The sequence below is a fragment of the Passer domesticus genome, chromosome Z (genome assembly GCF_036417665.1).
Source record: "Passer domesticus isolate bPasDom1 chromosome Z, bPasDom1.hap1, whole genome shotgun sequence".
NCBI lineage: Eukaryota > Metazoa > Chordata > Aves > Passeriformes > Passeridae > Passer > Passer domesticus.
In genome coordinates, this window is record NC_087512.1 from 21624894 (window position 1) to 21645812 (window position 20919).

Sequence of the window (20919 nt, forward strand, 5' to 3'; positions counted from 1 at the left end):
AACTGTCTGCCCAGGGAGGTGGTGGAGGCACCATCTCTGGACATGTTTAAAAAAAGACTGGACATGTCACTCAGTACCATGGTCTTGTTGATGAGGTGGTGCTTGGTCATAGGTTGGACTTGATGATCTCAAAGGTCTTTTCCAACCTACTTAATTCTGTGATTCTGTGATTCTAAAACACTGGAGCAGGTTGCCCAGAGAGGTGATAGATGCCCCAACTCTGGAGCTCATTCAAGGTCAGGTTGAAAGTATCTCTGAACAAAGTGATCTAGATGAAACTGTACCTACCCATGGCAGGAGTGTAGGACTAGATCACCTTTAAAGGCCCCTTCCAACCCAAACTATTCTGAGATTCTATTATTCTGTGAAAATACTTGCTGGATCCTGCTCCAGATAAAAATCTTTCATCTCTTAAGGGATGTATTCCAAGCTGCAGAATAGCACAGTCATGAAAAAGTGAAACATAACAATTCTAAAAATTGCCATACACAGTAAGGTGAAATGCTTTTTTTTAAAATTATTTATTTTGCTTTTTACCAACATGGTGATTGAGGTACAGTCCATGCGTGTTGGTAGAAATAGCTGCATAAAACTGAGGTTACAAAGGGTGAGATTGACAAACAGAAAGAGAGAAACCTGAAAAATCACTGGCTCCTGGTGGTCAGATAGCCCAGCTGCTGGTATTGAATTAACACTTAGCTAAACTGTGTGACTCTCTCTTGCTTGGACTATTTCATCTGAACTATTAGTTTTCTAATATTTAGCAGCTGAATTGGAGCAGCCTTCCTTCCTTCCTTCCTTCCTTCCTTCCTTCCTTCCTTCCTTCCTTCCTTCCTTCCGCCACTTCCGCCACTTCCGCCACTTCTGCCACTTCCGCCACTTCCGCCACTTCCTTCCGCCACTTCCTTCCTTCCTTCCTTCCTTCCTTCCTTCCTTCCTTCCTTCCTTCCTTCCTTCCTTCCTTCCTTCCTTCCTTCCTTCCTTCCTTCCTTCCGCCACTTCCGCCACTTCCGCCACTTCCGCCACTTCCGCCACTTCCTTCCGCCACTTCCTTCCTTCCTTCCTTCCTTCCTTCCTTCCTTCCTTCCTTCCTTCCTTCCTTCCTTCCTTCCTTCCTTCCTTCCTTCCTTCCTTCCTTCCTTCCTTCCTTCCTTCCTTCCTTCCTTCCTTCCTTCCTTCCTTCCTTCCTTCCTTCCTTCCTTCCTTCCTTCCTTCCTTCCTTCCTTCCTTCCTTCCTTCCTTCCTTCCTTCCTTCCTTCCTTCCTTCCTTCCTTCCTTCCTTCCTTCCTTCCTTCCTTCCTTCCTTCCTTCCTTCCACCATTTCCGCCACTTCCGCCACTTCCTTCCGCCACTTCCTTCTTTCCGCCACTTCCTTCCTTCCAGCACTCCCGCCACTTCCTTCCTTCCACCATTCCTTCATTCTGCCACTTCCGCCACTTCTGCCACTTCCGCCACTTCCATCTGCCATTTCCTTCCTTCCACCACTTCCTTCCACCACTTCCGCCACTTCCGCCACTTCTGCCACTTCCTTTATTATAAAACTTCTGCCACTCATGATGTCCGTGAATGTTAAGATGAAAAATTTTGCTCTGAGAAAAGAATTTGGTACTTTTTCCCAGAGTATCCTGGTCCATCTGCCCCCCTGAGACTTCTCACCAAAAATTCGTGTTTATAAAATTGTATATCCTGAGACATGGGAATTTGGTCTCAGGCATCATTACTGACACCTGTTTCATACACACTATTATTAATTAAAAAATTTTTATTAAATTATATCCTTAACATATAAAACCAATAGTATAAGAACACTGTCAAAATGTTTAAAAAATACAATTTTATTTGACTTTTAAAATGCTGGCATGAATGATGTGTCTGATAACTGATGCTTTTTTCATCTGACATTAGTGCTGCATGCAATTCATTCCTTCTTCCAGAGATTGACTATATCCCTAGGTTGTTTAACATTTGAATTTCATCCTGCTGCAATACATTTTTTTATTAAATTTATGTCTGGTTGAGGACAGGAATTAATTGTTAATATTCTCCTGCATTCTTCTCCTGTACATACTGAAAAAAAAAAAAAAAAAAAAAAAGCATTTAGAATCCTGTCATTTTTTTTTATTTTGTGGTGAAATAGGAGAGAAGAAGGCTGTATGGATTGTCCTGGCCATTACTGACATCAAAGGATCAAATATGTCTTGTTTGCTGTGCCTTGTGATTCCAATCACAAGAATATCTTCAAGCTTGGGGAACAGCACTCTTTTTATCAGTCCTTTAGGTTTCCAGGCAAGTTCAAGCCAAAACTCATTTCCTTCTGGATCTGCTGCCTATCTCTTGCCCTTCTGACTGTCTCCTGGTGAGCTTCTAAGCAGTCACACAGAACAGTCAAATCGCCTTCACCAACAGGGGTCTGAAGTGCTACCACAAAGGAATAGCTCAATTACAGAATCACAGAATCATTAAGGTTGGGAAAAAACCTCCAAGTCCATCGAGTCCAACCTTTGACCAATCACCACAATGTTTGGATCAAATCTTGTTAAATTAGAATTTTTTTAAAAGTAATATAATTTTTTTTCATCTGATAAATGCATTTTTTAAAATATCAAATTACAATTTCAATATCCAATAGAAGTAGCTGCTTCTAGACTCTGAATTTAGGCTTCCTCAGACATGATCCCTTTTTGCTTTCTTACCTGCTTCTTCAGGAACAGGAGGATGAAGTAGCAAGGAAGGAGAAAGATTTTGTTTTCTCCCTTCATCATCTATTCAAAGGCAAAGGGTAAGTGGATCCTAATACTGACCTTTGCAGTGTTCATGTCAGGAGTACTTCAGCTGTCATACCTGTATCCTAACCTGGATAGCTCTTACTTTCTGGTTATATTTAGGATATGCTGTGAAGGACAATGGCAGCCAGCTCCGAAGCTGTCAGTGCCGGGACCTCCAGGGCGGGACTGCCTGGCTCAGGATGTATCGACCAAGAGACTGGTGAGCTGCACTCCCTGCTTGGCACTCTGGGAGGAATCCCAGGAGCTCGGTTTCACATGCAAACTCCTCAGTTCTTTGGGATTTGAATGCAACAAAGACAAGATTACCTCATTTGGGGAAGCTGGCACTTTGTGTGCACTTCCCTTTGGAATGAATTCCAGAAGATGTGCAGTATGTGATACGGATATGCTCCTACTGACAAATTTTCATTACAGCAGCTCCTGCCCCTATTCAGAAGTTGTGATGCCAAAGCCCAGTAGCCTTTCAGAATAACAATCATAGTATTTGGCTCTAAAGCTGTAGATTTACCAGGCTACTTTATGTTACAAGACCAAATTGGTAAAATTCTGCAAGTACATTACACAAAGACAACAAGAGGAAAAATATACAAATCTTTACATTGTCTGTAAAGACTGCTGGAATTTATATATGTGAATTATTTTGCTCTCTATTGTAATCTACTCTATGTTACATTATTTCACTCTCTATTGTAATCTACTCTGTGTTACATTATTTCACTTTTCTATTACTGCTACTTATCTTAGGCATACCATAAGCACTAAAATCCACCAGGGAATGAAAGAAAAAATTCAATTGCTCCATAAAAAATAAGCTTTTCACTCAAGGAGAATGCTTATCGTAACCATCCATACTTGTTGAAACACAACAGTAAAGTTGATTGAATAATGAATGAAATAACATCCCCTTTTTCCTCACTTTCTATTTTGTCAAACTCTGTAGGAAGTTCTTTGAATGAAATGTAATTATTTCTTCTTCCAAGATATGTATCACTATCCTTTTCTCTTTGCTTTTTTAGGAAAATACAGATGCTGAAAATGAAAATGTTTTCAAATCAAAGACGCAACTCATGACTCAAACTTTAGGTATTGGAGAAAAATAAATGCAGTCTATGTGATGCATCAGAAGGCTGTTGAAGTTATCAGCTTCTGCACAGTTTGTTGCCATGCAGGTGCATTTATGATTACTTCATAACCCACTGTTACTTTTCTCTCTTAGCAGGTTATCACCTTTGTCTTCAGCAGCTCAATAAAATTTCCTAGAGCACCAGTAGACTGATTTGGATATTGCATGGAAATAGAAAACATTTTTTATTTTCACATGTAATTTATCTATTTGTTATTCACATATTTCTTCATAAATGTTGTCAAATTACATATTCAGACATGCAAATCTCTTAGTAGGAGCAATGCGGTTTTCTGTGGCTATTTTTGCATAATTTCATAATGTCAATATTGACAATGTGTTATAGGACATAAGTTTGTGTCATAAGTCACTAAACATGGCTGCTACTTTATATTGCTTGAAATATTTTTCTCCATTGAATGGCTCATAAAGGAGAAGATTAAATCTATGTAAGACTGGATGTTACCTGTCTTTCATTTCAATAACTCAAATATTCATTTTATATTGCTACAGTAGCCTTTTACAGCAAATCACATTCTGCTGTGATGCTGTGAAAGTTTGTAATATGCTCAAAAACATTCCACATACATTTGCTTGAAATCCATCATGAAGCATTGTTTTGCCTGTCCCTTCTAACAAAGCCACTGGTTTTACTAATAGTAAAGGGGTTGATGGAGAGAAAGAGAGAAAGAATGACTGGTCCCTTCTGTCTCCTTTGGTGAAGCCAGGCTAGAAATCTGCGAAAATCTGATTTTTAAAAAAAATTCTATGGAACTGCAGATGATAATGGGGCTTCAAAGGCAGATCTCACAGCAATTTAGTGGTAGTCAGTTGAAAATCTAGAAAACTTTAACTCAGCAATTTTGAGAAATTGACTGACTTGTGAATGGAAAATGGGGGAAATAAACCCTGAGGGCTACTGAAAATTACATTTTCAAGCAACTAGCTCAAGGATTTTCACAAAATTGTCTGTAACTGAAGTACAATGGGGAAAATTGCCTCTTTGAGCTCTATGGTATTTTGACTAGATGTGCACTTAACTATGTCACAATAAGGTAGCATATCAGCTGGCTCAAGGAATAATTAGTGGAATTCATATCTTCTGCAATTCTTCTGAAGTCAATAGTCTTCTTCTATGGAAAGTCTTCATCCAATAAATGTCCTGACCTTTTGTTGTTGTTGTTGTTTCTTGGGTCAGGGAGATAGACAATGGATAAGATAATTCAAAGGCCGATGGAAAAGAGCTACTGGCCTGCACAAAGCTGGCAGTGGCTCTTAACACTGGGGCAGAAAAGACAAAAAGCAAAATGTGCTGGGGGCAATTTTCAATGGACACTTTGACCTGATCAGACCCTCTTTGGCTCAGTGCTGGCCTGGCCTGAGGTTTATAATCATCTGCCCAATGTGAGACAGCAGCTGTCTTCATTTCAGAAGCATAAGTTTCTGAAAATATGTTTCAGTACCAAGTCTCCTCCAAGAAAACAAGCTGAGCTGATTCTCTGTCCTGAATGTTTTCATTGTCTGACCACTTCTTTCTTGCCTTGTTGACACTGAAATTTCCTGCACTTTGCCCATGTTTTCACCATTTCTGGATAGAGAGACAAACAGGCCAGAGGATGATGACAACTGAATACCATCAATTTGAAGGCAACACCCAGGCAAGTATTTATCTGTGTAAGACATGACTATGCCACGATCTCTGCCTGAGATTGGTCTGGTTAAAGGCAAGCAGCCTAACTTGACTACAGGCAGCACCTCTGAGTATGGTGCAGGTGCTGTTTTGATTGGTTTGGGCGTCTTCAAATAAAAACGACCTTCACTTCATCTGGAGCATTCTTCCAAACACATAATATTTACACGTAAATTTTAATAGCTTCCACAACTTGAAAGTAAAATAGCTTTCTCATGTATTTCACAACTCACTTTGGTTCAAAAATTTATGCTTGAACCATAGCAGTTCAAGCAGACAACCATTGTATATATATGTGTGTGTGTGTATATATATATATATGTATATATATGTGTGTGGGTGGGTGTGGGTGGGTGGGTGGGTATCTTTTGGCTCGCATTTTGATATCAGACTCAATAAGGACATTTTCTCTCTGAGCCACTTGAAAAAATTACTAGAGTATAACTCAACTCGACCTCACCAGGCAGATTTCACTTTAAGGATTGGATTACACATGGCATTCAGTAGTGAGAATATGCCTGAAATGGTATAGCATGTGCTGTATGATACTCATTTCAGTGCATTCTGTACCATGTCCCTTAGACCTGTGTCTCCCCACCAAACTAAGCACAGCGGGGATGCCAAGAGATAGGAACAAGATACAAGTTAAAATAGGCCACAGACAACACCATCATTCTCATTGCTCCTGTGTGTACATAAGCTATGGCTCAGATGTGGGTGTAAATAGCTCTGAAATGTGAAAGTCGATTTGAAAGGATTATATTGACTCTGCTTAATAGCAAAAGATGCTTCAAGTGCCTTTTGGTAAAAACAATAAACAAATACATTATTACAATAGGAGGAAATACTGACCTCTGCTTGTGCTGGCTAGCATATTCAACATGACTCTTGTAGCTTTTTCAATTTCTTCAAGTTTGGGTTTTTTTGCAAGAAATGTTTTGGGTTTTTAAAGAAAGAACTCACTATATTAAACAGTTCTGTGAAAAATTCAGAAACTATCAGGATGGCCATGTGCCTCTGATTTTTTTTCTGCTGGGAAGGAGGGTTCTGGGTTTGGTTTTAGTTGGGTTGGGTTATTTCTTGCTGTATCAAAATTTTTTCAGGTTTAGTAATTTTTAAAATATTTTATAATCCATCTGTTTCCTATCCCTCATCTTCATTCTTCTGGACAATACTGACAGTCTGCCAAACTAACTTGGCACAGGCATTTTCAAGTCTGGAACTTGAGGCCACATATGAGTAGAGTTCTCTGTGTGCTTGCACATTTTTTTAGTCAAGAGAGGTAAGTGAATCTTCTGACATGCACTGCCCAAGTCAAGAAACTACTCAAGAAATTACATTATATAGTTTAGAGTACATTCTTGCTGTGGAAAGGATTATTCACCAAATTTTTTTGCTTCCAGTCCAACAGCAGATCTGTCATGCTGTGGAATTGCCCCTGAAGTCACTGGTTACTCGGAGAGAACACGAGCTCAGCTGTGAGCAGCAAGGTAAGGTGAGGCTCATAGCAGCATATACCCAAACAGGAGACTTGGACTGAGATGCAAAAATACAGAAGACACTGTAGCTTCCAAAACTCTGAGACATGTGATCATTTCTAGATTTTGCAGAACACCAACGGGACTGTTTTCATGCTACCTGATTGCCATTTTGGGTTTTCTCTAGCCACGTATAAAGGGGTCATAGTCACCTCTACTGTTAAAACAGAATCTCTGTTAAAACTGGGCAGCTATGAAGCAGAAATTCACTTGCATCATCATTTTGTTTCGTCTCTCTGGGGATGAATCACTTCTCTACGTGTTTTAGTGCAAGATTCACAGTGTTGTCCTGAAAAATGTTTGAAACTGCAAATTCTAGAGACCAAGTTTTTTTAACTGTGAGTATATTTAGGGGCATTGGTTTTGTTCTTTTTACCAGACATACAGCATGCTGCTGTCAGGATGGGACTGAGAGGGGAAAGAAAGGCATATCAAGAATTTTATGTCAAAAATTTCTATTTAAAGAGATGAAATTTTATGGTCTCAAAATCTGTTTTGCAGCTTGGACGAAACCACCTCAAGCCTACATGTCTTTTTCTTATTCCTATGTGATCATCCCTCTAGTCCCAGCCATAAATACTGTTGGCCAGTGTAAGTATGCTTCAATTACTCTGCCAGCACTTCTTGTCAGATGTGTGATTCAGTCCCAAATTCAGCCTCAACTGGAGCCAAAGAGCAGAGAAAAACTAGAGTTATGAAACTCCATTGTTTTACAACAGTCTACAGAGGCATTTTAAAGGAAGATAAGGTTAAAGCCTTTATGTCTGTACTTAGCTTTGATATTCACAATTGACTCAAGTTGTTAAAATTCAGTTTTCTGTGCTCTTTTTAAAACATAAAATCTTTTTGCTTGCTATTTGGATTTCATTTTATTCATTGCTTGAACTTCCATAGGACCTTTAAAACTGAAATTAACCTGTCTAAACTGCGAGGACATTGCTTGTTAGTGGACCAAATAAAATACTGCAACTAACCACAAATATTGATTAATGCAAAATTGATTTGAAAAACACTAAGTTGGTTGGGTTTTAGGGATTTGATTTGGTTGGGTTTTTCTTAAGTTGTAGTGGAAATTAAATTAATAATTTGAAAATCACAGTACACAAAATCACAGAAACAAAAAGCTCTACATTTTAAAGCAGGTCGTTTCCTCCACATTATAAATTTTATTGCAAAGGAGGAAAAAAAAGGGGGGGGGGAATAAAGAGGAGGGGTAGAGACAACAGAAGGAGGGAGAAGGTAAAACTGCTGAGAGAAACAGTCCCACGGAGTTCTGGGCTGGTTCTTCCGTCGTGGTTGGTGCGGCGGCCCGAGGTCGGGAAGAAGGAGGGGGATGCGGTGAAGCCTCCCCGGCGTTGAACCGGCGGGGTCGGGCCCGTGTGGCCATGCCACGGTCCGGAGGGAGGCCGAGGTGAGAGGCTGGTGGCGGCGCGCCGAAGCAGCGATGCCCCTGCCCCGTCCCAGCGTCCTGCCCGGGGAAGCAGGAGCAGGGGCGGGCAGGAAAAGGTGTGTCTCGCCTGCTGGTGCCAGCCGAAGGCAGTTGCGCTTCCAGGCTCCGGGACTCCCCAGCAGGAGCCTGGGGCAAGGCGGGCCGGGCACGGTGCCCTCGCAGCGCCGCCGCCCGCAGCCCTGAGCGCGGGCGGGCCAAGGGGTACAGCGAGCACGGAAGGGGCACCCCTCTGGTCGCCCCGTCTCACGGCTCGGGGTGTTCCCTGCTTCCAGGTCCTGGCGCTCTCGGCGAAGTCGGGTGGCCCCGTCCCGTGCCCTCCCACCCCCAAGTCAGGAGCCAGCGGGGACCCGCCGGTCTGCCATGCGGGACCGGGGGGCGGCCACGCTGTCACAGCTGAGAGCGCTGCCGCGGAGTTTTCAGGAAGCTTTACAAAGAAAAATTAATTACTTGGGGAAAGGCAAAACGTGGAGGAGCCGACGAGAAGTCGGCAGGATTCCAGGAAGGAGGCACTGAGAGGAGCAAACCCCGCGTGTGCGGGGCACGGCAGCAATCTCCCCGCACCGCCGGCGCTTTCGGGCCCCCAGTCCCCGCTCCCTGCCCCAGGGGCCCGCCGCTCTGCCCAGGCCCACCCGCGGAGCGAGGTGCTCCCAAAGTCACCCCGCACCTGAGCGCTCAGGAGAAGTTTCGTCTCCCTAATCGCTCTAGGCTAACTCCTCTGACACTACGACACTTAGAGAACATCTAGGACGCGTGTGGTTAGGAGTGATCAAAGAAGAGATAAGATCAAAGATCACTTTAATTGCGAAAATGAGGCCAAATAAGATTTTCAGAAAACCAGCTACATATCGGAGGTTGTCAAAAGCACTATTTTCGTTTAATGTAAGCGGTTGAAGTTCAGAAATTACTGGACACTTACATTCACGTGACACATATTTCACATTCTCTTTTACTTACAAGCAACACAGATTACACAAAAATAAACAGGAAAAATATATATATATGTATATATATATATTTGGTCAAGCATTCATTCCAGGCAACCCGTCGCAGGGGTAAGCGGCAGCCGGCCCAGCGCCGGTATCCGGCCCGGCGCCTTTCCCTCCTCCCGGGCCGAAAGCGATCCCAGCTCCCGGCCGCAGCCGGAGGGAAAGGCGTGGGCGGTGGAGGGGCAGGAGCGGCTTTGCGACGGGCAACGCAGCCCTGCCCCAACCCCGGGGCGGGCGGGGAAGGGGAAGTACACCGTGTTTCCCGGGAACAAGCCGCTGGGCGGGCGGCAGAGGGGGTACTCTTTGCGGGTGGAGGCTTGCAGATCCGCCCCGGAGACCGGCCAGGTCAGCAAGGAGAACCCTCAGGACACTGCCTGCTTCTGGCCGTGGCTCTCAGACCTTCTCAGATTGGAAGGTCGTGCTTACCCCAGCCGGGGCTCGCCCGGAGGAGAAAAGAGCCTGTCCCTTCCCAATCTGCGGCGAGATGCTGTTTTCCCCACCTGCGACTGCCGCTGGCTGATGCTCTCGGCCCCTCCCCTACTGCCACGGAGCACATGGCAATGTTTTGGTTGATAGGTTTTGTTGTTGCTTGTCTTTCTCTCTTTTTTTCCTTTCTTTTTTTTTTTTTTTTTTTTTTTTTTTTTTTCCCTCCCGGGCAAAATGTGCCGCAGCTGACTGACTCCAAAGCAAGCGCAGCGTCTCAGGAGAAACTTTCAAGCGGTTTAAGGGAGGAAAAAAAAATTTTAAAAAAAGAGAGAGACAGAGAGGGAAAAAAAAAAAAAAAAAAAGAAAGAAAGAAATGCTACTTCGCAGGCTGCTTAAACTCCCTGTGCCATTGCGTGCTCGGTGTACTCAGGGACAGTCGCACGGCGCCAAGACTTTCCTTGCCGGGAAACACTCGGTCCAAGGCATTTAAAAAAAATAATCCCCATAAATCTCCATATATAATGAGGCGTGTGGTTGGGGTTTTAAGTCCCATAATTTCCCTGTGTTGTAATAAAGGGAACCCCGGTGAACTGGCAGGTCCTAGCATACCAGGAGGGCTGTCAGGCACACGTAACACGGACGGGGATGTTGCTGTTAGTACTTTGCAAGATTACCAAACACGGGCGGTTTTCCCCCAAGAACATCCACTTGAGGGTTTCACAAAAAGGGAAGCAACGCGCCCAAAGCTCCTTCCTCCACTCGAGGAGTCGCCTTCAGCCTCCATACTCTCACCCCAGACCGAGGTCGGACCCAGCCCACTGCCGTCGCCTCGTAAATCCAATAATAATCCCCGACACGGCGGTTTCCTGCATAGGGTGGTTTTGTTTTACCGATGCTACTCGGGCAGACACTGTGGTTTACAGCCACCACAAACAACGACCTGCAAACCCTAAGTCTACCCAGAATGATGGAGAGTGGGAGGGAGGCGGGAGCGCCGGCGCCCGGCGGCGGAGGCCGGGAGAGACGAGGGCGGCCGCGGAGCCCTCCCGGGCCGGGCGTCCCCCGTCGTTCCCAGCCGAGCCCTGCCGTGACCCGCAGGGCTCGTCCGGCGGGCGTAAAGCGGGTGACTCGGGCGGAGCGGGGATGCCGGAGCCCCCCGCCCTTCGGGAGGGCTGTGCAGGGGCTGGGCGGGGGCACACTGCGGCTCGGGGCAGGCGGCTGGAGGAAGTAACAGGACCCCTTTGCCCCGTCCCGGAGTGGCAGGCTTCACTGCCGGCAAAATTTGCACTTGATAATTTTCTTAAAAGCACTTTGGAAGTCTTTGTTGAAATAGGCATAGATAATGGGGTTGAGAAGGGAGTTGGAGTAGCCCAGCCAGTTGATGACTGCCCCCAGCCACTCGGGCATGTAGCACTTACTGTCACAAAAGGGCAGGACCAGGGCCACGATGAAGAACGGCAGCCAGCAGAGGATAAAGGTGCCCATAATGATGCCCAGGGTCTTGACAGTCTTCCTCTCCCGGGACAGAGCCATTCTCCGTTTGGCTTCCGTGTTCTTCTCGTTGCGCCTCTCGAAAGAGGGCGGCGGTGGGGAGCCGCACGCCTCGCTGGGCAGCGGCAGGTGCGTCTTGGAGGAACTGTTGCAGTGCTGGACCTCGATGATCTCCAGGGCGGTCCCGTCCTGGCCCTGCCGCACCGCGCCGTTGACACAAGCGCCGGGCTTGGGCTCTACAGTCCGCCGCCAGCCCTTGCCGGGCTCCCCGTTGCCTTTCTTCACGGTGGCCGGCGAGAGAGTGAGGCAGGTGTCGGCGATTTTTTTCTTCTCTGCTTTCTTTACTGTCTTGCGGATCCTAAAGCGTGCCGCCTTGAAGATGCGACCGTAGAGCACCAGCATGAGAAGAAGCGGAATGTAGAAGGCGCCGAAGGTGGAGTAGATGGTGTATCCGTGGTCCTTGCTGATGGTGCAGGCGTCGGGGTTCGAGCGGTCCTCCGGCGTCCTCCAGCCCAGCATGGGCGGGATGGATATCAAGAAGCCGATAAGCCAGGTCAGGCTGATGAGCACGGCCGCCCGCCGGGGAGTTCGCTTGTTAACATAGTCAATGGGGTCCGTGATGGCCCAGTACCTGTCCAAAGCGATGGCGCACAGGTGCAGGATAGAAGAGGTGCAGCAAAGCACGTCCAGCGAGATGAAGATGTCGCAGGTGACCTGCCCCAGCGTCCACTTGTTCAGCACCTGGTAGAGGGCCGCCATGGGCAGCACCAGCACGGACACCATGAGGTCGGTGACGGCCAGCGAGCCGATCAAATAGTTGGCCACGGTTTGCAGGGAGCGCTCCAGGGCGATGGCTGCGATCACGCAGGCGTTGCCACTCACGGCGCACAGGATAAGCGTGCCCAGGAGCAGGGAGGTGAGCACCTGGTAGCCCAGGGTCATCTCGGCGAGGCCGGGGCCGCTTGTCCCCTCGGGGGAGCGCGCTGGGGAGGTAGTATTGTTTGCCACATCCATGCCGGGCGGGGGGTGGGGGGGGTCGCTTCAGGAGACAGACATGGGAAGAGATGCCGGTCACTTGTGTGCTCCCCTGGCAGGAGGCATCGGCGCCCCGTGCGGTTTCGCCACGCCGGGCACCCCCCGCTCCACCACCCCTCCCTCCCCTATATAGCGCGGCGGGAGGCGGCCGGAGCTCGGAGGACGGCGGCTGGCGGAGCCGCCCCAAGCCCGCCCATCCCCGCCGCCTCTGCCCAGCGCGCAGCCCCGCGCGGTGGGGGCGGCCCTCCTGCCGAGATTCTGCCCCTCGCTCTGCCGCTCACCCGCGCCGCTCCCCCTCGCTCTGCCTCGCCGCGCTCCCCTAGCTTTCTCCCTCCCTCCTTCCCTCCCTCCCTCCCTCCTTACTCTCGCCCCTCCTCCTCCCCGTCGCCCCCTCCCCTTCCGCGGTGGTCTCGATGGGTCGCCAGCGTCGGCTGGGCGCAGATGTCATTCCTGTTCGCCCCCTCCCGTTTGGAGGGACACCGCGGATAAATTCTCCACGACTCCCCCTCCTACCCCCCGCTCTTTGCAAATCGTTCCCCAGCTCCGAGCCCGGCAGCGGTGGCTTTGGGCTGCCGCTCCGGACCAGCGCCGGGGTGGAGGGCAGAGGAGGGAGGGGAGAGGGCATTCTGCGAGCAGGCACCGCCGCTGCGGCGGGGGCAGCGCACAGCCGGACTGGGTACAGGGCACAGCCGGGCTGGGTACAGGGCATAGCCGGGTACAGGGCACAGCCGGGTACAGGGCACAGCCGGGTACAGGGCACAGCCGGGCTGGGTACAGGGCACAGCCGGGTACAGGGCACAGCCGGGCTGGGTACAGGGCACAGCCGGGTACAGGGCACAGCCGGGCTGGGTACAGGGCACAGCCGGGTACAGGCACAGCCGGGCTGGGTACAGGCACAGCCGGGAACAGGCACAGCCGGGCTGGGTACGGGGCACAGCCGGGCTGGGTGCGGGGCACAGCCGGGCTGGGTACGGGGCACAGCCGAGCTGGGTACAGGCACAGCGGGGCTGGGTACAGCACAGCCGGGCTGGGTACAGCCACAGCCGGGCTGGGTACAGCCACAGCCGGGCTGGGTACGGGGCACAGCCGGGCTGGGTACAGGGCACAGCCGGGTACAGGCACAGCCGGGCTGGGTACGGGGCACAGCCGGGCTGGGTACAGGGCACAGCGGGGCTGGGTACAGCACAGCCGGGCTGGGTACAGCACAGCCGGGCTGGGTACAGGCACAGCCGGGCTGGGTACAGGGCACAGCGGGGCTGGGTACAGGGCACAGCGGGGCTGGGTACAGCACAGCCGGGCTGGGTACAGGGCACAGCGGGGCTGGGTACAGGCACAGCCGGGTACAGGGCACAGCCGGGCTGGGTACAGGGCACAGCGGGGCTGGGTACAGCACAGCCGGGCTGGGTACAGGCACAGCGGGGCTGGGTACAGCACAGCCGGGCTGGGTACAGGGCACAGCGGGGCTGGGGACGGGGCACAGCCGGGCTGGGTGCGGGGCACAGCCGGGCTGGGTACAGGGCACAGCGGGGCTGGGCACAGGCACAGCCCGGCTGCCCGGGGCCGGCGGTGCCGATCGCCACCTGCAGGCAGGCGCTGGCCGCCCGGGGGCGCGGCTCCCGCGGGCTCGGCCGGGCACCGCCGGACGGGAGCGGCCCGGCCGGGAGGCTCGGCGCTGCCCGGGAGCGGCACCGGCCGCGCGGGAGCAGGGAAGGGAGCGCGGGAGGCAGCGCTCGGGCGTCTCGGGAGGGACCCGTGTACGGCCCGACAGGGCTCCCGCCCAGCCGCTGCTCAGTGCTGGAGCGATGGAAGCCCAGCTGGGGATGGCTCATGCCCTCGGACCAGCGCCCTGCCGGCCCGCACGCTCAGGGACCCGTGTAGAAGGGCAGCATTGCCCCCCGTCCCTTCCGACGGGCGAGTTACGCACTTAGAGCACTACAGAGAAACGACTGTCCTCTCAGGACAGTTACGGCAGCGACAGCAACAAAAAGAAGTGGTAAAAATTACAAAAGAAATCCCAAAACAGAAAACGTAGTTCAATCCGATAGGAGGAGAAACGCTGTGTCTGAAAGTGAAATGAGAAGCGTATTACTGAGAACAATCTTAAATAAAAGTGTCACACTGGCATATCATAATTCGGTTATTATCCAGTAAATAAAATCAACAGTCACAAACCTGGGAAGAATCTGTTATTTAAAAAAAAAAAAAAAAAAGGTGATGTTTGTAGGCTTCACTGAACGGGAAAGGCAAACAAAAGTTCTCCAACACAACTCCGTAACACGTTTTCTACTATCTTGCAGCTCAGTATTTTTAGTGATTTTTTATTCTGCTCTGTAATTCTGCCATGCAAGCTCAGTAAATGCAAAAAGCCAAAAAGTTGCTTAACAGGAAGATTTTCTGATTCTGACTTGATCAAATTTGAGATGAGGTTCACAGATTCTGCTTTGCACACCCTCAGGTTTCCTTAACCTTCTCTCAGTCAATACTTCAAGTTGAATTTGCAGCTTCAAAACATTTGGACAGATTCCGGCCAGTTCTTTTTAATGAGGGGTCGAGACTGCATTTTTCTGCCCTTAGGCTTGCGATCCCCTCTGTAAATGACGAAAGCATAGAGATTAGCCGGATTAGTAGATCAGAGCTGCACCCTCGCATGCCTTTTGTCTCAGCCGATCGCACTAACATTTACAAGATGTGTGTCCTACTGAATGAAGACTTAATGCTGTTGAGACACAGACGAAATGTAATCGATATATAAGTATGCATTACTGCTTCACTAACACCTATTTTCTTTTCAATGTCCCCTCAAATGCATGGCATGGTTGACTTCTAAGCAACTACTTCTTTAAAGAGCGTTTTCCTTCCTTGAAATCAAAGTTTGTGCTTCTTGCTGTTTAGCATCAGTAACATAAAATTTAAAAAAATAAAATAAAATAAAATATGAAATAGAGACACAAGTCTAAGAGGCAGGGAAATTTCACCCAACTTTCTTGTATGGTGATGGACAAGTCATTAGCCTAATTAGATTATCTTGAAATTAGCGTTTCAAGGCCACAGGGGATGCAGGTACTTGGGGATACTATTTCCAGAAATGTTTCACACTGACTCGGCCAAGTGAAGTCAATCCCAGACACATTTTGGCGAGAAACCCAATGAGAAAAGGTTGACAGGGTCCTTTTTCAACTGAAATATTTTAAATCAGCTTTAATTTTTTAATTTTTTTCAGGGTTTGAAAGTAATTTCTCTCCAAATTAAATTGAGAAGCGATTTAGGCAGCCGTGGATGAAGGGGAGGGAGTAGGAGGTGGAAGATGTAGAAGACGGGAAAATTCAGTCTTTTGATGTGGGAGTGTCTTTAATCCTACTAAGCATTTAAACACCAAAATTCCACTAAAACTTTTAAGCAACTAAATGATGTCCTAATGTCTTTAGATAACCTAAGCAAAGTTCCTAGGGAAATTCTTAAAGAAAACCATATCCTCATACACTCCAACCTGACCTGGGAGTAAATGAAAACTTAACACTCACAGCCCTAAAAAAGTCAAATTAAAACATTAATATTATTCAGTTAAGATACAGCTGCAGCAAACAAGGGGGTCCTCAGTAAGTACAAAAAGAAAAAGCATTAACAATGGTGTTAAAACAGTGTTTTCTGAGCAATTGCCTTCCACACTTTTCAAGAACAGAAAAGGAAAGGCTACATATTCTTGATGGTCTCAGATTATGACTGTATTATCTATCTATTTGTCAAAGTAAAACTGAAATGCCACAAGTTGATCACAACTTTTTGTTCCTGTGGTTGTGTATTACACTTTGGTTTGAAAAGGATATGAATCTCAGGTTTGTTTTTTTAACTTTTCATCATGATAAAATACAGTATTTGTGATATTCAAGAAATTATATTCCAGTAATGCTTTCAAAATGAAAGGGTTAAAGAACTAGGGAGAGAAGGAAATTAATTCTTTCAGGTCACTGAAACTGATAGAGTGTGTACAGTTTTCTGTGAGAGAAGCTCCAAACAGATGAGAGGAAATGTGTGACTGAACCCATAGTGCCTTCTTGAATTTTCTATTTAAGCATCTTGTAAGTGTAGTCAAAAGGAATTCTTACTACTCCACATAGCTCAAAACCTTCTGAGAAACCTTTAAAGCTGTAACTTTAAAATACAGAAAAGCAAACAGAAACTTAATGCCTGAAGTGGCTGTAACATTGAAATACATTCTCTTCACACAGGGACATGCATTTCACCATAAAATCCACTTCAGGATATCTGCTCCCACATTTCATAAAACACCAAATATTTCACAGTAGTTTAAAAAATTTAAGCTTTCTCCTGTAAAAAACCAAAATATATTAGAAGGTGACTGAAAATCTTAAGGCCAAAGCTAGTGTCGTAGCTCCATGGCTCTCAGCCAAGCTATTCTGGATCAGAATGAGTCCAGATTTGGTAAACTGTTTAGTCCTGACTTTGTGGACAAGATGAATCAGCTAGGAAACTAAGTGACTTTTGCTATCAGTAGTAGAACTGTTCCCTGTGTCCTATCTCTGGATATAGTTAGTTTATGAAATCCTGGATAGTCAAACTCATACTTCTGAGCAGGATAAAATATTAATGAATCCTACAATTAGTTTAGTCAGAGTAAATGCACTACAAAGCCAGTACAATAACACAACAAGGAAGCATAAATTTTCAACCATCTGAACCACCTTGTGCCGTTTTAATATTTTTTCCTCTTTTAGAGCAAGAAAGTGGGCTGGATAATTGTCCATGAAGCTCTGTCCAGACAGCCAAGAGCTGGCAACCTGTGGCCCACTGGGAGCTGTGCAGCAGTGGTCCTGCAGGAATCACCTGGGATCTAACAAAGGCTACAGGATGAGCGTGCCACTCAGCTTCAGCGCTGCGTCAAGTGCTGCAAAGTACTGAGATATCTCTCCAGCTGCTCCTTAACACTCACAGTTCTGCAAGCACAGAACAATGGCACTCAAGGTCAGGCCTGGAAGATGTGTTAGCTCCACGCCAGACATGTCTAAGCAGCAGCACTGCTTCATGGCTCTGAGATGTCTCGAGGCTGGTACAGCTGGGTTCACATGCTGCGATTTCAGCTTCAGGTGGCTCTGCACCAAAGCCAGCCAGATTTCTGTTCCTTCTTTATTGCATACTTAGAAGCAGATCAGTAATCTGGGCCTGTCAGCCCAGAGGATAATGAGGATAATCTGTAAGAAGCAGGAATAACTACCACCTCAGAATGCTGAAATGCCTGTCTATTTTTTTCTCCCATAGTACTGCCCATATTTTCCATTGCTTCAGGTATACCACTTGACACTGGCATAATAGAAAACCATGGGCTGATGGTAAATTCCTGTGTCCTATTCTCTTTCCATTCAGCTGCCTTACTGCAACTTTTATGGTTGTCATTTTTATTCAACAGACACTAATTATTTATAACACACACACATATTTATTTGCCTTTCTCTGCCAAGAGCTTACAGTAGTAACTGAAATTACAGCATAACTCAGCAGGGCTCGCAAAAGGGGATAATCCATTTCACCTAGCCCTCTCAGAAGTAATAGAAGAGAAGGTAAACATTTCATCTAAAGTGAGTATTATGTATATTCAAGCAATATCACTGAAATGAAACAGTTACCAGAGATGCTTGCTATCTAAATCATTGGGCAGATTTTATGCAAGTCCAGAAGTATAAGATCAATTTTAGAAGATATTTGCTCTCATATTCCCTCTCTGTGAAGTGTAGAGATTTTCAAGCATGTTTGTTTGAACATAAGTTTTCATAAGTTTATGGAGACTTCTCAGAATTTTGACATTCTGTGAAAACTTGAATTTAGGCTACATTTTCTGTGTTGCCCCTTCTGAAGCACAGTGCACCTGTGATGAAGGAAGAACTGTGAGAATGTCTTTTAACATTTGCACACATTCTTGTTACTAAAGCTGCTAAGAATGAATTTGACTTCAGAGAAACTCTGGGAGAATCTACTTAGTCATCACTAGTCATGCTGTGGGGAACAAAGCAATGTTCCAGCTCTGCTGCGGTTTTTATCAGCACACCCATGTCAGAGGCAAGGGGCAGCGATGCACAGAACTGGTGCATTGGGAGCTGGTTAAGAACCACCTGTGGTGCAATGCAGTCCCAAGAATCCAGAATGTTGCCTGAATGGCTTTTTGAAAACTGTCTTCTGGTATTTGTGATCTAATTAAAAATACTCAGTCGCAATTCATATTTTCTCAACGTTTGCAAAATAAATCATCTTAATAACATCCCATGTACAATTCTAAAATTGCTGACTAGCACTGAGAAACTTCTTGGTTAAGTGTGGCTTTTTCTTATAGCTAATTAAGATTATTTAATGCATTTACTTAATATTCACATTCATCTTACAGCAAAATACATAATTAGCTTAAACTATTTGCAGAAAATACATACCCACTTACAGGAGTTTTCTAGATCTTAGGCAATTTTCACAGGTTTTATAAAGTATTTGCATAACTGTTTAAACAAGGAGTGCCAATATATTCCAAATTTTGTAATAATTTCTAGTTTTTCTCTCAGTAGTGACTTTATTTATGAATACATTGTAGCAGACATGTTGAAGTTTTTTTGTTTGTTGTCCCATGCCCTCTCTCAAAAAAAGACTAGCTTGTAAATGAGAAGGAATTTAATACAATTAACATTAAAGATTTTCAAATAAATTTTAGTGTGAGGAGATATATACTCTAAAGGATTTTATTACAAAGATAATTTCTGCCATTTTTATACAAGTATAGTATTTCACTTCAGAGGAGACAATGAAAAAAATTATTCTATAAGAACAGTAAGTTATGAAAAATCATCTCTAACTACACCTCTACAGGCCTCACCTTTAACTGTCAGGCCAATCTAAATGAGTTTATCAGCATTTTCGAAAACTAAGTTAAGGTATATGAATCTTACAGTTGAGTTACAGGTATAACAGCTATGACTTCTTCTGCTTTTATCATGTTAGAACTTCAATACTACATTAGATTAAAAGTAAATTACGTGGCATTCTCCTTATCAACAAAGGCAGAATCTAGAATTTCAAAATTATTGCTTATAAAGATATAAACTCTCCAATTTTATGCACACTGGCTGGAGCTCAGCAGTAGTGCCTGAAGTTCAGCAGTATATCAGTGTATGCCAGTTTAAAAATATATATGTTATTATGATTTCATTTCAATTTTCTCACATTGAAATTAATATAATACTATTATTTTAAAAATACAACTTGGAAAAAGCAGAGCTGATGCACAGACAATAAATGTCTAGTCTTTGCAAACTAACTTTATCCTTTCAAATGAAAAGCAATTTGCTTTATCTACACAGAGATGAATCACATGGAGTTAGAGAGGCCCACACAGACTGTGACATTGACAAAGGCCATGAGGATATTGTCTTTGCTGATCTATTAATCTCCTTTACCTTGGGCATTAGTTGGCACCATAGTAGTAAACCATCATGTATTCCAAAGAATCTGGGGCCTTGCCAGGGAGAAAAGTTGTGGGGTTTTTTGCTGGAAGTAAATGTTCTCTTGAAGAATTATTCAGCTGCCAGAGTCTTCTTTTTCTTTTTGAGTTTTCCTGGTACAACCTCTGGGCCATGCACAAATGCTACTGCTTGAGGCAGCTGGAATGTACAGCCAGGGATAATGTAAGGCAGAAATGCCCCTCAGCATCATCCCCTACCTGCTGCCAGTTTATGAGGGTTCATTCATCATTGCTGCTCATGAACTTTTAACACCCTACTAACTAGCGGGCTTCAAGTTAATTTAATCACTCAGTGTTCCTATGTAACAAATGGAGTTCAGTGACCCACAAAAAACAGACCCACAAAAGTTGATGCCTTGAGCATACAGCCCCTTAATCCTTCCATGATCTAATATTAAGAAGAATGTTTCTTAGCCTGTTCTTACCAAAGCGGTAAGCTACCTCAGCTACCCAATTCCATCAGTAGAGATTTTTTTTTCCCTCAGGAAATTGCTGGTTTCAAACTGTTTTGAAAATCCTGGGGCTTTGGGTATAGAGCGATGAAAGGCAGCACTGCCACCCTGTCTTGGTTGTGTTTGTATGGCATTAAGCCAGTTCAGAATAAACCTGCTGGACATAGCTCAGTCTGTGAATCCAGACAGATCTTAGATGCGTCCTCAGTGTTGCTAGGAGACAATCAGTTCTATGTCTTCATCACAGCAACAATGTGGGCCCTCTTAGGTTGACCAGGGAAGCAAACAGTGAAGGATACCAATGAGTAGCTCAGGCCAGTGTCCCCCAACCTCATTTCCAGTCTATTCACCAGATGGCCTTAAAGGAGATCAGCAAAGGAAACCATACAATGTGGGCAAATAGATATTTTGGCTAATCATGGCACTTGG

The 20919-nt window shown here is 46.0% G+C and overlaps 1 protein-coding gene and 2 long non-coding RNA genes across 4 annotated transcripts; 1 reads left to right on the plus strand and 2 right to left on the minus strand.

Annotated features, from left to right (window-relative positions):
* The first annotated feature begins 1235 nt into the window (after window positions 1-1235).
* LOC135290566 (uncharacterized) lies at window positions 1236-5554 on the plus strand. 2 transcript variants are annotated; one of them, XR_010353332.1, is made up of 6 exons: window positions 1236-1605; window positions 2138-2464; window positions 2706-2779; window positions 2886-2985; window positions 3803-3955; window positions 5506-5554. It is a non-coding gene; the product is annotated as an uncharacterized LOC135290566 (long non-coding RNA). The 2 variants fall into 2 exon arrangements; XR_010353331.1 differs by lacking the exon at window positions 5506-5554 and having other exon boundaries at window positions 3803-4972.
* Window positions 5555-9365: 3811 nt separating this feature from the next.
* On the minus strand, window positions 9366-12812 carry HTR1A (5-hydroxytryptamine receptor 1A). Its single transcript, XM_064404456.1, has one exon. The coding sequence runs from the start codon at window positions 12502-12504 to the stop codon at window positions 11266-11268; it is 1239 nt and encodes a 412-aa protein (XP_064260526.1). The 5' UTR covers window positions 12505-12812; the 3' UTR covers window positions 9366-11265.
* A 2017-nt stretch (window positions 12813-14829) lies between these two features.
* Window positions 14830-20707, minus strand: LOC135291042 (uncharacterized). Its single transcript, XR_010353910.1, has 3 exons — window positions 20464-20707; window positions 19974-20177; window positions 14830-15113 (listed from the first exon to the last, which is right to left on the minus strand). It is a non-coding gene; the product is annotated as an uncharacterized LOC135291042 (long non-coding RNA).
* Window positions 20708-20919: the final 212 nt, after the last annotated feature.

Excerpts from the sequence above, each read along its gene's own strand:
- HTR1A (XM_064404456.1), bottom strand. The coding sequence starts at position 12,504 with ATGGATGTGGCAAACAATACTACCTCCCCAGCGCGCTCCCCCGAGGGG.